At 49.9% G+C, this 16,598-nt stretch overlaps 1 protein-coding gene across 3 annotated transcripts in view; it reads right to left on the bottom strand.

The window, feature by feature from the left end:
• The window catches only part of dym (dymeclin), a 236,771-nt gene that overhangs the window by 202,839 nt on the left and 17,334 nt on the right, over positions 1-16,598 (bottom strand). For all 3 annotated transcript variants that reach the window (XM_071340876.1, XM_071340858.1, XM_071340867.1), the window contains exon 6: positions 10,557-10,629. In XM_071340876.1, coding sequence (XP_071196977.1) covers positions 10,557-10,629 — 73 coding nt within the window. The remainder of the gene's footprint in view (positions 1-10,556; positions 10,630-16,598) is intronic.

The raw sequence follows: 16,598 nt of genomic DNA, 5'->3' as shown, positions 1-16,598 counted from the left end.
CTCACACTGGAGCTCTCTATATTCAACCTTTTGGGGGGAGCAGGTACAGAAGACAGGATCATTCCCCCCCCCCCCCCCACTCACACTGGAGCTCTCTATATTCAACCTGACCTGGTGCTACTGGCCCACTCACACTGGAGCTCTCTATATTCAACCTGACCTGGTGCTACTGGCCCACTCACACTGGAGCTCTCTATATTCAACCTGACCTGGTGCTACTGGCCCACTCACACTGGAGCTCTCTATATTCAACCTGACCTGGTGCTACTGGCCCACTCACACTGGAGCTCTCTATATTCAACCTTTTGGGGGGAGCAGGTACAGAAGACAGGATCATCATCCCCCCCCCCCCCACTCACACTGGAGCTCTCTATATTCAACCTGACCTGGTGCTACTGGCCCACTCACACTGGAGCTCTCTATATTCAACCTGACCTGGTGCTACTGGCCCACTCACACTGGAGCTCTCTATATTCAACCTGACCTGGTGCTACTGGCCCACTCACACTGGAGCTCTCTATATTCAACCTGACCTGGTGCTACTGGCCCACTCACACTGGAGCTCTCTATATTCAACCTTTTGGGGGGAGCAGGTACAGAAGACAGGATCATTCCCCCCCCCCCCCCCACTCACACTGGAGCTCTCTATATTCAACCTGACCTGGTGCTACTGGCCCACTCACACTGGAGCTCTCTATATTCAACCTGACCTGGTGCTACTGGCCCACTCACACTGGAGCTCTCTATATTCAACCTGACCTGGTGCTACTGGCCCACTCACACTGGAGCTCTCTATATTCAACCTGACCTGGTGCTACTGGCCCACTCACACTGGAGCTCTCTATATTCAACCTGACCTGGTGCTACTGGCCCACTCACACTGGAGCTCTCTATATTCAACCTGACCTGGTGCTACTGGCCCACTCACACTGGAGCTCTCTATATTCAACCTTTTGGGGGGAGCAGGTACAGAAGACAGGATCATTCCCCCCCCCCCCCCCACTCACACTGGAGCTCTCTATATTCAACCTGACCTGGTGCTACTGGCCCACTCACACTGGAGCTCTCTATATTCAACCTGACCTGGTGCTACTGGCCCACTCACACTGGAGCTCTCTATATTCAACCTTTTGGGGGGAGCAGGTACAGAAGACAGGATCATTCCCCCCCCCCCCCCCACTCACACTGGAGCTCTCTATATTCAACCTGACCTGGTGCTACTGGCCCACTCACACTGGAGCTCTCTATATTCAACCTGACCTGGTGCTACTGGCCCACTCACACTGGAGCTCTCTATATTCAACCTGACCTGGTGCTACTGGCCCACTCACACTGGAGCTCTCTATATTCAACCTGACCTGGTGCTACTGGCCCACTCACACTGGAGCTCTCTATATTCAACCTTTTGGGGGGAGCAGGTACAGAAGACAGGATCATTCCCCCCCCCCCCCACTCACACTGGAGCTCTCTATATTCAACCTGACCTGGTGCTACTGGCCCACTCACACTGGAGCTCTCTATATTCAACCTGACCTGGTGCTACTGGCCCACTCACACTGGAGCTCTCTATATTCAACCTTTTGGGGGGAGCAGGTACAGAAGACAGGATCATTCCCCCCCACTCACACTGGAGCTCTCTATATTCAACCTGACCTGGTGCTACTGGCCCACTCACACTGGAGCTCTCTATATTCAACCTGACCTGGTGCTACTGGCCCACTCACACTGGAGCTCTCTATATTCAACCTGACCTGGTGCTACTGGCCCACTCACACTGGAGCTCTCTATATTCAACCTTTTGGGGGGAGCAGGTACAGAAGACAGGATCATTCCCCCCCCCCCCCCCACTCACACTGGAGCTCTCTATATTCAACCTGACCTGGTGCTACTGGCCCACTCACACTGGAGCTCTCTATATTCAACCTGACCTGGTGCTACTGGCCCACTCACACTGGAGCTCTCTATGTTCAACCTGACCTGGTGCTACTGGCCCATTCACACTGGAGCTCTCTATATTCAACCTGACCTGGTGCTACTGGCCCATTCACACTGGAGCTCTCTATATTCAACCTGACCTGGTGCTACTGGCCCACTCACACTGGAGCTCTCTATATTCAACCTGACCTGGTGCTACTGGCCCACTCACACTGGAGCTCTCTATATTCAACCTGACCTGGTGCTACTGGCCCACTCACACTGGAGCTCTCTATATTCAACCTTTTGGGGGGAGCAGGTACAGAAGACAGGATCATTCCCCCCCCCCCCCCCCCACTCACACTGGAGCTCTCTATATTCAACCTGACCTGGTGCTACTGGCCCACTCACACTGGAGCTCTCTATATTCAACCTGACCTGGTGCTACTGGCCCACTCACACTGGAGCTCTCTATATTCAACCTGACCTGGTGCTACTGGCCCACTCACACTGGAGCTCTCTATATTCAACCTGACCTGGTGCTACTGGCCCACTCACACTGGAGCTCTCTATATTCAACCTTTTGGGGGGAGCAGGTACAGAAGACAGGATCATCCCCCCCCCCCCCCACTCACACTGGAGCTCTCTATATTCAACCTGACCTGGTGCTACTGGCCCACTCACACTGGAGCTCTCTATATTCAACCTGACCTGGTGCTACTGGCCCACTCACACTGGAGCTCTCTATATTCAACCTGACCTGGTGCTACTGGCCCACTCACACTGGAGCTCTCTATATTCAACCTGACCTGGTGCTACTGGCCCACTCACACTGGAGCTCTCTATATTCAACCTGACCTGGTGCTACTGGCCCACTCACACTGGAGCTCTCTATATTCAACCTTTTGGGGGGAGCAGGTACAGAAGACAGGATCATCCCCCCCCCCCCCCACTCACACTGGAGCTCTCTATATTCAACCTGACCTGGTGCTACTGGCCCACTCACACTGGAGCTCTCTATATTCAACCTGACCTGGTGCTACTGGCCCACTCACACTGGAGCTCTCTATATTCAACCTGACCTGGTGCTACTGGCCCACTCACACTGGAGCTCTCTATATTCAACCTGACCTGGTGCTACTGGCCCACTCACACTGGAGCTCTCTATATTCAACCTTTTGGGGGGAGCAGGTACAGAAGACAGGATCATTCCCCCCCCCCCCCCCACTCACACTGGAGCTCTCTATATTCAACCTGACCTGGTGCTACTGGCCCACTCACACTGGAGCTCTCTATATTCAACCTGACCTGGTGCTACTGGCCCACTCACACTGGAGCTCTCTATATTCAACCTGACCTGGTGCTACTGGCCCACTCACACTGGAGCTCTCTATATTCAACCTGACCTGGTGCTACTGGCCCACTCACACTGGAGCTCTCTATATTCAACCTGACCTGGTGCTACTGGCCCACTCACACTGGAGCTCTCTATATTCAACCTGACCTGGTGCTACTGGCCCACTCACACTGGAGCTCTCTATATTCAACCTTTTGGGGGGAGCAGGTACAGAAGACAGGATCATTCCCCCCCCCCCCCCCCCCCACTCACACTGGAGCTCTCTATATTCAACCTGACCTGGTGCTACTGGCCCACTCACACTGGAGCTCTCTATATTCAACCTGACCTGGTGCTACTGGCCCACTCACACTGGAGCTCTCTATATTCAACCTTTTGGGGGGAGCAGGTACAGAAGACAGGATCATTCCCCCCCCCCCCCCACTCACACTGGAGCTCTCTATATTCAACCTGACCTGGTGCTACTGGCCCACTCACACTGGAGCTCTCTATATTCAACCTGACCTGGTGCTACTGGCCCACTCACACTGGAGCTCTCTATATTCAACCTGACCTGGTGCTACTGGCCCACTCACACTGGAGCTCTCTATATTCAACCTGACCTGGTGCTACTGGCCCACTCACACTGGAGCTCTCTATATTCAACCTTTTGGGGGGAGCAGGTACAGAAGACAGGATCATTCCCCCCCCCCCCCCCACTCACACTGGAGCTCTCTATATTCAACCTGACCTGGTGCTACTGGCCCACTCACACTGGAGCTCTCTATATTCAACCTGACCTGGTGCTACTGGCCCACTCACACTGGAGCTCTCTATATTCAACCTTTTGGGGGGAGCAGGTACAGAAGACAGGATCATTCCCCCCCCCCACTCACACTGGAGCTCTCTATATTCAACCTGACCTGGTGCTACTGGCCCACTCACACTGGAGCTCTCTATATTCAACCTGACCTGGTGCTACTGGCCCACTCACACTGGAGCTCTCTATATTCAACCTTTTGGGGGGAGCAGGTACAGAAGACAGGATCATTCCCCCCCCCCCCCCCACTCACACTGGAGCTCTCTATATTCAACCTGACCTGGTGCTACTGGCCCACTCACACTGGAGCTCTCTATATTCAACCTGACCTGGTGCTACTGGCCCACTCACACTGGAGCTCTCTATATTCAACCTGACCTGGTGCTACTGGCCCACTCACACTGGAGCTCTCTATATTCAACCTGACCTGGTGCTACTGGCCCACTCACACTGGAGCTCTCTATATTCAACCTTTTGGGGGGAGCAGGTACAGAAGACAGGATCATTTCCCCCCCCCCCCCACTCACACTGGAGCTCTCTATATTCAACCTGACCTGGTGCTACTGGCCCACTCACACTGGAGCTCTCTATATTCAACCTTTTGGGGGGAGCAGGTACAGAAGACAGGATCATTCCCCCCCCCCCCCACTCACACTGGAGCTCTCTATATTCAACCTGACCTGGTGCTACTGGCCCACTCACACTGGAGCTCTCTATATTCAACCTGACCTGGTGCTACTGGCCCACTCACACTGGAGCTCTCTATATTCAACCTTTTGGGGGGAGCAGGTACAGAAGACAGGATCATTCCCCCCCACTCACACTGGAGCTCTCTATATTCAACCTGACCTGGTGCTACTGGCCCACTCACACTGGAGCTCTCTATATTCAACCTGACCTGGTGCTACTGGCCCACTCACACTGGAGCTCTCTATATTCAACCTTTTGGGGGGAGCAGGTACAGAAGACAGGATCATTCCCCCCCCCCCCCCCACTCACACTGGAGCTCTCTATATTCAACCTGACCTGGTGCTACTGGCCCACTCACACTGGAGCTCTCTATATTCAACCTGACCTGGTGCTACTGGCCCACTCACACTGGAGCTCTCTATATTCAACCTTTTGGGGGGAGCAGGTACAGAAGACAGGATCATCCCCCCCCCCCCCCACTGGAGCTCTCTATATTCAACCTGACCTGGTGCTACTGGCCCACTCACACTGGAGCTCTCTATATTCAACCTGACCTGGTGCTACTGGCCCACTCACACTGGAGCTCTCTATATTCAACCTGACCTGGTGCTACTGGCCCACTCACACTGGAGCTCTCTATATTCAACCTTTTGGGGGGAGCAGGTACAGAAGACAGGATCATCCCCCCCCCCACTCACACTGGAGCTCTCTATATTCAACCTGACCTGGTGCTACTGGCCCACTCACACTGGAGCTCTCTATATTCAACCTGACCTGGTGCTACTGGCCCACTCACACTGGAGCTCTCTATATTCAACCTGACCTGGTGCTACTGGCCCACTCACACTGGAGCTCTCTATATTCAACCTGACCTGGTGCTACTGGCCCACTCACACTGGAGCTCTCTATATTCAACCTTTTGGGGGGAGCAGGTACAGAAGACAGGATCATTCCCCCCCCCCCCCCCCCACTCACACTGGAGCTCTCTATATTCAACCTGACCTGGTGCTACTGGCCCACTCACACTGGAGCTCTCTATATTCAACCTTTTGGGGGGAGCAGGTACAGAAGACAGGATCATTCCCCCCCCCCCCCCACTCACACTGGAGCTCTCTATATTCAACCTGACCTGGTGCTACTGGCCCACTCACACTGGAGCTCTCTATATTCAACCTGACCTGGTGCTACTGGCCCACTCACACTGGAGCTCTCTATATTCAACCTGACCTGGTGCTACTGGCCCACTCACACTGGAGCTCTCTATATTCAACCTGACCTGGTGCTACTGGCCCACTCACACTGGAGCTCTCTATATTCAACCTTTTGGGGGGAGCAGGTACAGAAGACAGGATCATTCCCCCCCCCCCCCCCCACTCACACTGGAGCTCTCTATATTCAACCTGACCTGGTGCTACTGGCCCACTCACACTGGAGCTCTCTATATTCAACCTTTTGGGGGGAGCAGGTACAGAAGACAGGATCATTCCCCCCCACTCACACTGGAGCTCTCTATATTCAACCTGACCTGGTGCTACTGGCCCACTCACACTGGAGCTCTCTATATTCAACCTGACCTGGTGCTACTGGCCCACTCACACTGGAGCTCTCTATATTCAACCTGACCTGGTGCTACTGGCCCATTCACACTGGAGCTCTCTATATTCAACCTGACCTGGTGCTACTGGCCCATTCACACTGGAGCTCTCTATATTCAACCTGACCTGGTGCTACTGGCCCACTCACACTGGAGCTCTCTATATTCAACCTTTTGGGGGGAGCAGGTACAGAAGACAGGATCATTCCCCCCCCCCCCCCACTCACACTGGAGCTCTCTATATTCAACCTGACCTGGTGCTACTGGCCCACTCACACTGGAGCTCTCTATATTCAACCTGACCTGGTGCTACTGGCCCACTCACACTGGAGCTCTCTATATTCAACCTGACCTGGTGCTACTGGCCCACTCACACTGGAGCTCTCTATATTCAACCTGACCTGGTGCTACTGGCCCACTCACACTGGAGCTCTCTATATTCAACCTGACCTGGTGCTACTGGCCCACTCACACTGGAGCTCTCTATATTCAACCTGACCTGGTGCTACTGGCCCACTCACACTGGAGCTCTCTATATTCAACCTTTTGGGGGGAGCAGGTACAGAAGACAGGATCATTCCCCCCCCCCCCCCCCACTCACACTGGAGCTCTCTATATTCAACCTGACCTGGTGCTACTGGCCCACTCACACTGGAGCTCTCTATATTCAACCTGACCTGGTGCTACTGGCCCACTCACACTGGAGCTCTCTATATTCAACCTTTTGGGGGGAGCAGGTACAGAAGACAGGATCATTCCCCCCCCCCCCCCACTCACACTGGAGCTCTCTATATTCAACCTGACCTGGTGCTACTGGCCCACTCACACTGGAGCTCTCTATATTCAACCTGACCTGGTGCTACTGGCCCACTCACACTGGAGCTCTCTATATTCAACCTGACCTGGTGCTACTGGCCCACTCACACTGGAGCTCTCTATATTCAACCTGACCTGGTGCTACTGGCCCACTCACACTGGAGCTCTCTATATTCAACCTTTTGGGGGGAGCAGGTACAGAAGACAGGATCATTCCCCCCCCCCACTCACACTGGAGCTCTCTATATTCAACCTGACCTGGTGCTACTGGCCCACTCACACTGGAGCTCTCTATATTCAACCTTTTGGGGGGAGCAGGTACAGAAGACAGGATCATTCCCCCCCCCCCCCCACTCACACTGGAGCTCTCTATATTCAACCTGACCTGGTGCTACTGGCCCACTCACACTGGAGCTCTCTATATTCAACCTGACCTGGTGCTACTGGCCCACTCACACTGGAGCTCTCTATATTCAACCTTTTGGGGGGAGCAGGTACAGAAGACAGGATCATTCCCCCCCCCCCCCCCCACTCACACTGGAGCTCTCTATATTCAACCTGACCTGGTGCTACTGGCCCACTCACACTGGAGCTCTCTATATTCAACCTGACCTGGTGCTACTGGCCCACTCACACTGGAGCTCTCTATATTCAACCTGACCTGGTGCTACTGGCCCACTCACACTGGAGCTCTCTATATTCAACCTGACCTGGTGCTACTGGCCCACTCACACTGGAGCTCTCTATATTCAACCTTTTGGGGGGAGCAGGTACAGAAGACAGGATCATTCCCCCCCCCCCCCCCACTCACACTGGAGCTCTCTATATTCAACCTGACCTGGTGCTACTGGCCCACTCACACTGGAGCTCTCTATATTCAACCTGACCTGGTGCTACTGGCCCACTCACACTGGAGCTCTCTATATTCAACCTTTTGGGGGGAGCAGGTACAGAAGACAGGATCATTCCCCCCCCCCCCCCCACTCACACTGGAGCTCTCTATATTCAACCTGACCTGGTGCTACTGGCCCACTCACACTGGAGCTCTCTATATTCAACCTGACCTGGTGCTACTGGCCCACTCACACTGGAGCTCTCTATATTCAACCTTTTGGGGGGAGCAGGTACAGAAGACAGGATCATTCCCCCCCACTCACACTGGAGCTCTCTATATTCAACCTGACCTGGTGCTACTGGCCCACTCACACTGGAGCTCTCTATATTCAACCTGACCTGGTGCTACTGGCCCACTCACACTGGAGCTCTCTATATTCAACCTGACCTGGTGCTACTGGCCCACTCACACTGGAGCTCTCTATATTCAACCTGACCTGGTGCTACTGGCCCACTCACACTGGAGCTCTCTATATTCAACCTTTTGGGGGGAGCAGGTACAGAAGACAGGATCATTCCCCCCCCCCCCCCCACTCACACTGGAGCTCTCTATATTCAACCTGACCTGGTGCTACTGGCCCACTCACACTGGAGCTCTCTATATTCAACCTGACCTGGTGCTACTGGCCCACTCACACTGGAGCTCTCTATATTCAACCTTTTGGGGGGAGCAGGTACAGAAGACAGGATCATTCCCCCCCCCACTCACACTGGAGCTCTCTATATTCAACCTGACCTGGTGCTACTGGCCCACTCACACTGGAGCTCTCTATATTCAACCTGACCTGGTGCTACTGGCCCACTCACACTGGAGCTCTCTATATTCAACCTTTTGGGGGGAGCAGGTACAGAAGACAGGATCATTCCCCCCCCCCCCCCCCCCCACTCACACTGGAGCTCTCTATATTCAACCTGACCTGGTGCTACTGGCCCACTCACACTGGAGCTCTCTATATTCAACCTGACCTGGTGCTACTGGCCCACTCACACTGGAGCTCTCTATATTCAACCTGACCTGGTGCTACTGGCCCACTCACACTGGAGCTCTCTATATTCAACCTGACCTGGTGCTACTGGCCCACTCACACTGGAGCTCTCTATATTCAACCTTTTGGGGGGAGCAGGTACAGAAGACAGGATCATTCCCCCCCCCCCCCCCCCACTCACACTGGAGCTCTCTATATTCAACCTGACCTGGTGCTACTGGCCCACTCACACTGGAGCTCTCTATATTCAACCTTTTGGGGGGAGCAGGTACAGAAGACAGGATCATTCCCCCCCCCCCCCACTCACACTGGAGCTCTCTATATTCAACCTGACCTGGTGCTACTGGCCCACTCACACTGGAGCTCTCTATATTCAACCTGACCTGGTGCTACTGGCCCACTCACACTGGAGCTCTCTATATTCAACCTTTTGGGGGGAGCAGGTACAGAAGACAGGATCATTCCCCCCCACTCACACTGGAGCTCTCTATATTCAACCTGACCTGGTGCTACTGGCCCACTCACACTGGAGCTCTCTATATTCAACCTGACCTGGTGCTACTGGCCCACTCACACTGGAGCTCTCTATATTCAACCTGACCTGGTGCTACTGGCCCACTCACACTGGAGCTCTCTATATTCAACCTTTTGGGGGGAGCAGGTACAGAAGACAGGATCATTCCCCCCCCCCCCCCACTCACACTGGAGCTCTCTATATTCAACCTGACCTGGTGCTACTGGCCCACTCACACTGGAGCTCTCTATATTCAACCTGACCTGGTGCTACTGGCCCACTCACACTGGAGCTCTCTATATTCAACCTGACCTGGTGCTACTGGCCCACTCACACTGGAGCTCTCTATATTCAACCTTTTGGGGGGAGCAGGTACAGAAGACAGGATCATTTTCCCCACCCCCCCCCCCCCCCCCCACTGGAGCTCTCTATATTCAACCTGACCTGGTGCTACTGGCCCACTCACACTGGAGCTCTCTATATTCAACCTGACCTGGTGCTACTGGCCCACTCACACTGGAGCTCTCTATATTCAACCTTTTGGGGGGAGCAGGTACAGAAGACAGGATCATTTCCCCCCCCCCCCCCCCCATCTACCCACGACAGATGGTCCCTTTAGGACTTAGGGTCTCATTTTAAGAGGCTTTAATGTAAAAGGGGAGAGGAATAAAATGCTAACTGATGACCCAGTCGGTGTGTGGAGATCAAATATTTCAATGCAGCAGGTATCTAGAATACCTGCAGTTTGTAGAGCTGGCCTTTCATTTATCACCATCCAAGAGCCCATTAAAACAGCTGGAGGAGGCCAGACGGGCTCCAGACTCAGTGCCCATCCATCCCCCTCTGCACCAAACCCTCACAGCAGGGGCACCTCCACGGCCAGGTGTACCCCTCACCCTCCCTTCCCCCCCAGGTGGAAGCCATAGGGGGTCCAGACTCAGTCCACCCCTAGTCCTCTCCGCCCACACCCCACCCCCCTCCAAGGTACTCACAGCAGGGGCACCTCCACGACCAGGTGTACCAGGTTACAAATCAGCTCCTCCAGCAGGTCCTCTCTCCCCGTGTCTGCAGAATGAGAGAGAGAGAGACAGAGGGAGAGGGAGAGTGAGAGACAGAGAGAGGGAGAGAGACAGAGAGAGGGAGAGAGACAGAGAGAGGGAGAGAGGGAGAGAGGGAGAGAGGGAGAGAGACAGAGAGAGAGAGAGGGAGAGAGAGAGGGAGAGAGAGAGGGAGAGACAGAGAGACACAGAGAGGGAGACAGAGACGGAGAGGGAGGTAGAGAGAGACGTTTAGCCAATTACCTAGCCTGTCTCTGCTTTCAACCACCTTTCAATTAGACCAGCCAATAGCTACACTGACCCCCTACTTGACTACAAAGAGTACTTTGTGTTCGTTTGGGTTCAATGGAAAAACGTGGAGAGTAGAGACCCAAGCTCACCTCACAGGAAAACCTACGCACATGAGAAGACCCCAAGGCACAGTGGGGTGGCTCTGTTGGATGCATGGCCTTGATAGCTATTAAACATACACTCAGTGGCCAGTTTATTAGGTATACCCATCTAGTACCGGGTCGGACCCTCTTTGCCTCCAGAACAGCTTGATTTCTTCTGGTAATGGAAACGTTGCTCAATTGGTATCAAGGGAACTAACATTCCCCACACCATTACACCACTGCCACCAGTCTGTACCATTGACACCAGGCAGGATGGGGCCATGGACCAGGGCCTAAAATTGACACCCGCCAGCTGCGGGTAGATTTTGGCATTGGTGGGTAAAAACGTCTATTTCACCAGCCACGTTGGCGTGTGGTCAGTGCTCCACAGTGCGAGCATTTCACTCTCATTTGTGAATAGAAAGTCAAGAATGATCACATTTATAGTAACATAAATGCTGCAGTAGCTGTTTTCAAAGTATTTCTGGCGTTTTGTTTCATAGCTGGTAAATAATCGCACAAAGTCAAAGAACTACGAAGCCTATATTGCCTATGCCACCTCGCACAGCCACACTGCCTGGCTGGGGGGCTGTGTGCACGTGAGGAGCTGAGTGAAATATTTACTTTTTTAGGATAAGAGCGTCTGCTAAATGACTTAAATGTAAATGTAAATGTAGAAGCACTGTGCACAGGCTTAAAAGTTGGTCTAATTTACTTGAAACTAAAGTCTACCCAAGTCATCCAAAAAAGTATAGTTGACTCATCTGTCCATAGAACATTCTTCCAAGAGTCTTGAAAAACTTTGAGTCAACTTTTTGGACGAGACGTGTCTCATTAAGTCTGGTGAAAACCAAACACTGCATTCCACAGTAAAAACCTCATACCAACAGTCAAGCATGGTGGTGGAAGTGTGATGGTTTGGGGATGCTTTGCTTCCTCAGAACCTGGATGACTTCCCTTTATAGAAGGAACCATGAATTCTGCTCTGTATCAGAGAATTCTACAGGAGAATGTCAGGCCATCTGTCTGTGAGCTGAAGCTGAAGTGCAGCTGGGTCATGCAGCAAGACAATGATCCAAAACACACAATCAAGTCTACATTAAAATGGCTAAAATGCAACATATCTGAGGCTTTGGACTGGCCTAGTCAAAGTCCAGACCTAATCCCAATTGAGATGTTGTGGCAGGACTTAAAACGAGTAGTTCATGCTTGAAAACCCACAAATGTTGCTGAGTTAAAGCAGTTCTGCATGGAAGAGAGGGACAAAATTCCTCCCCAGCGACGTGAGAGACTGATCAACAACTATAGAAAGCATTCAGTTGAGGTCATTGCAGCTAAAGGAGGCACAACCAGTTATTGACTGTAAGGGGGCAATTATTTTTTTCACACAGGGGAATTGGATGTTGCATAACTTTATGTTTTAAATAAATAAAATAAGTATATTTTTTGTTGTTGTGAACTCAGGTTCCCTTTATCTAATATCAGGTTTTACTGAAGATCTGACAACATTCAGGAGAAAAAATATGAAAAATAGAGAGAATCAGAAAGGGGAAAATACTTCTTCACAGCACTGTACCACATTACTTATTACTTGTAATACATTTGTTTTAGAAACATTACAAAGCATGCTCATCCTTTTTTTGTGTGTTTTGTTGGTTTAATTGTAGCGTAAAAAAATATGTCTTGTAGATTTTTTTCTCATATTCCTGCCACAGTGGGAGGTGGACCAAAAAGTACAATTTGGACTCTTCCTGTTGGGTCATGCTGATGGCACTGGGATTTGTCAGACCAGGCTATGTTTTTCCACTCCTCAATTGTCCAGTGTTGTTGGTCGTTGACTGGAGCCACTTCTTACTGTTTTTAGCTGATAGGAGTGGAATCCAGAGTAGTCGTCTGCTGCATTAGCCCATCTGTGACAAGGACCGGCGAGTTATGCGTTGCCGAGATACCGTTCATGCTCTGTCACCACGCTCAAAGACGCTCAGGTCAATAGTTTTGCGCATTCTAGTCACAATGCTTCGATGCCTGTCTGCCTGCTTTGTACAGCAAGCCACGGCCAAGTGACTCACTGTTTGTAGGAGCAAACTGTTTTTGTCAATGGGCTGGTGTACCTAACAAACTGAGAACTGAGTGTAAAGATGCTCTGAACTATGGCAACAGAGACGAGAACCAGGCGGTCTTGTAGATTGTTTTATCATGGCAAACGTCCATTTATCGTTTACCTGGTGTGATTGACCATAGGGGTGTCTGGATACATTAGGGATGTGCATCTTTCCCTTTCAAGACGACTCGATACGTACAGATGAGCTACAATACAGGAACGATTAGTTTGAAACGATTCAGTTTGATTAGAGAACGAATTAATGAGATACAATTCGATGCATTAACATGTATTGAAGAAAAACATCAATTTTCCATTCTAAATTCAAATCTGCCGCTGATGGACCTCATGAGCTGGATCTGTCTGAGACAACTTTCTCTCTCTCTGTGTGTATGAGTGTGTGTAATTGATGTATGTACTATGTAGGCCCTAAACTGAGCAATAAAGAAGACTACTACCAGATTGGGGGGGGGGGGGTAAATGTAGACTCTTTTCTTTTGTTCCCCTCCACTTCGGTTCTGAAATCACCATCACCCACTAATTTACTTGCCATTTTTGCAGATTGTATTTCAGCTAGTAATGTATCAATATGTATCTTTAGAAATGAGCTATGAAATATAGCCAATGAATATATAGCACAACTTTGGATTTGACCCGTCTCATAATTGAATGGTTATGACCGCTCTGGAGTGATTTTCTCTTCTCCTCTGCGATTGCTGTCCTCGTTATGAAATGATCATCTTTAACCTGTATAGTATTATTTATATAAATACCATATACACTGATTGTTTAAAGCAACACTTTCAAAACTATTGGTGATGGTGAACCTGAACAATCAAAATCAAAGCTATTGTCAGGCTCGTTCAGCAGCTATAGTCAGATCAGATGCGTCTCCGGTAGATTACTTTTATTCTGGAAAAAAAACTATTTTCAACAGCGCATAAATAACAATAACCTAGAAAATTACACAGGTTGTCACTTAACTAATAAAGCCTAATATCAAGCAAGCCATTTTAGCATTTGGAGCAGGCCGCCTACCTCACGTTAGACTGCGCGTGAAGCTGGGAACAGTGCACAGTTTGACCAGGCTACTGATATTACCTGGGGTTGTTCAGCATGCAAAATGACTTGTAGGTCAATGACCGTCAACACAGTTACATGCTTAGTTTGACACTGAAGGAGAGGACACATCAGTTGTCACAGAAGATGAGGTATTTTCGGGAAGGTAGATAGAATGTAATATGAGCAAAAATGTTGAGAACCCGGCGATTTGTAACTTTTGAATCGATTTTCTGACCGATGCATGTTACATTTGGATCGGTTTGGGGTTAACGGACCGATGCACTTGTATCTTAAACATTTGAATCGGGGACCGATGCATATCGGTGAATCGTTACATCCCCAGGATATAGAGTACCAGTCAAAAGTGGACGCACCTACTCATTCAAGGTTTTTTCTTTATTTTTACTATTTTCTACATTGTAGAATAATAATGAAGACAACAAAACTATGAAATAACACATGGAATCAAGTAGTAACCAACAAAAGTGTTCAACAAATCAAAATATATTTTATATTTGAGATTCTTCAAAGTAGCTACCCTTTGCCTTGATGACAGCGTTGCACACTCTTGGCATTCTCTCAACCAGCTTCATGAAGTAGTCACCTGGAATGTATTTCAATTAACAGGTGTGCCTTGTTAAAATGTTAATTTGTGGAATTTCTTTCCTTCTTAATGCTTCTTAAGCCAACCAGTTGTGTTGTGACAAGGTAGGGGTGGTATACAGAAGATAGCCCTACTTCGTAAAAGATCAAGTCCATATTATGGCAAGAACAGCTCAAATAAGCAAAGAGAAATGACAGTCCATCATTACTTTAAGATATGAAGGTCAGTCAATGCAGAAAATGTCAAGAACGTTGAAAGTTTCTTCAAGTGCAGATGCAAAAACCATCAAGCACTATGATGAAACTGTCTCTCATGAGGACCACCACAGGAAAGGAAGACCCAGTGTTACCTCTGCTGCAGAGGATAAGTTCATTAAAGTTACCAGCCTCAGAAATTGCAGCCCAAATAAATGCTTCACAGAGTTCAAGTAACAGACATCTCAACATCAACTGTTCAGAGGAGACTGCGTGAATCAGGCCTTCATGGTCAAATTGCTGCAAAGAAACCACCACTAAAGGACACCAATAAGAAGAAGAGTCTTGCTTGGGCCAAGAAACACAAACAATGGACATTAGACCGGTGGAAATCTGTCCTTTGGTGTGATGGAGTGCTGCATCAGATGACCTGGCTTCAACAATCACCAACCTCAACCCAATTGAGATGGTTTGGGATGAGTTGGACTGCAGAGTGAAGGAAAAGCATATGTGGGAACTCCTTCAAGACTGTTGGAAAAGCATTCCCGGTGAAGCTGGTTGAGAGAAACCCCAAGAGTGTGTAAAGCTGTCATCAAGGCAAAGGGTGGCTACTTTTACAAATATAAAATATATTTTGATTTGTTTAACACTTTTTTGGTTACTACATGATTCCATGTGTTATTTCATAGCTTCGATGTCTTCACTATTTTTCTACAATGTATAAAGAAAAACCCTTGAATGAGTAGGTGTGTCCAAACTTTTGACTGGTACTGTAGGTTTTGATATCTTTACAGTTCACTTCCAATTGACCTTGTAATGGACACAAGTACCAAACACTTTTATAAAGCATACTATGCATATTCAATGTTACTCTCTGCATGTTCAATTTCCTGTGACTACTAGACTATTCTTTGTCTACACATTCATCAGTCTGTGCTATAGAACAGCAACATAGACATGCAACATAAATCACAAGCAGAAAAACAAAAACAACTGTCTCTGCTCTGTGTCAGTTTTGGTCCCTGCATAACCCCTGGCAATACACCATTGGCATTTTCCTCTCCTTCCCTTCTATCCCTCCCTCTTCTCTTTTCTTCTCACACGCTCCATTTTTTCCTCCCTCTCCCTCCCTCCCCCTCCCAGCGTGAGAGGGATGGAGAGAGAGAAACCGAGAAAGAGACACACACAGTGGAGGGTGAAGACAGCCTGTTGGCACCATCTCCTTCTCTGTCTGCAACAACTTCCAATTAAGTGTGTTTCCAGACCTCCTCTCCTCTTCCCACGAACGTCTTCCTCTGCTCTCACTAACGTATTCCGTTCTTCTCTTCCCACTGACACCCTCCTCCCTTCCCTCTCTCCCCCTTCTCTCCTCCCCCTCTCGCTGGTCCAGCCCAACCCTGGGAACGAGGGCTTAATGGAAAGCCCTTCGAGAGTGCAGAGCAGATATTAACTCTGATGGGATGTGATGCCATTTTTCCACATTTCTTCCCTCCTCTCTCCCCTCTCTCTGTGTGACAATGGAAGGGTTACCTACAGTACCCAGCTGCTGAAGACAATACCAGATGAGGAAATGGAGTGATGAATCATGAAAATGGGGCTATAAACCGTGGCAGTCTCTACATTCTCAGATTGTATGTATGC

This window comes from Salvelinus alpinus, chromosome 1 (genome assembly GCF_045679555.1).
Source record: "Salvelinus alpinus chromosome 1, SLU_Salpinus.1, whole genome shotgun sequence".
Taxonomy (NCBI): domain Eukaryota; kingdom Metazoa; phylum Chordata; class Actinopteri; order Salmoniformes; family Salmonidae; genus Salvelinus; species Salvelinus alpinus.
This window is presented reverse-complemented; position numbering and strand designations above follow the sequence as displayed.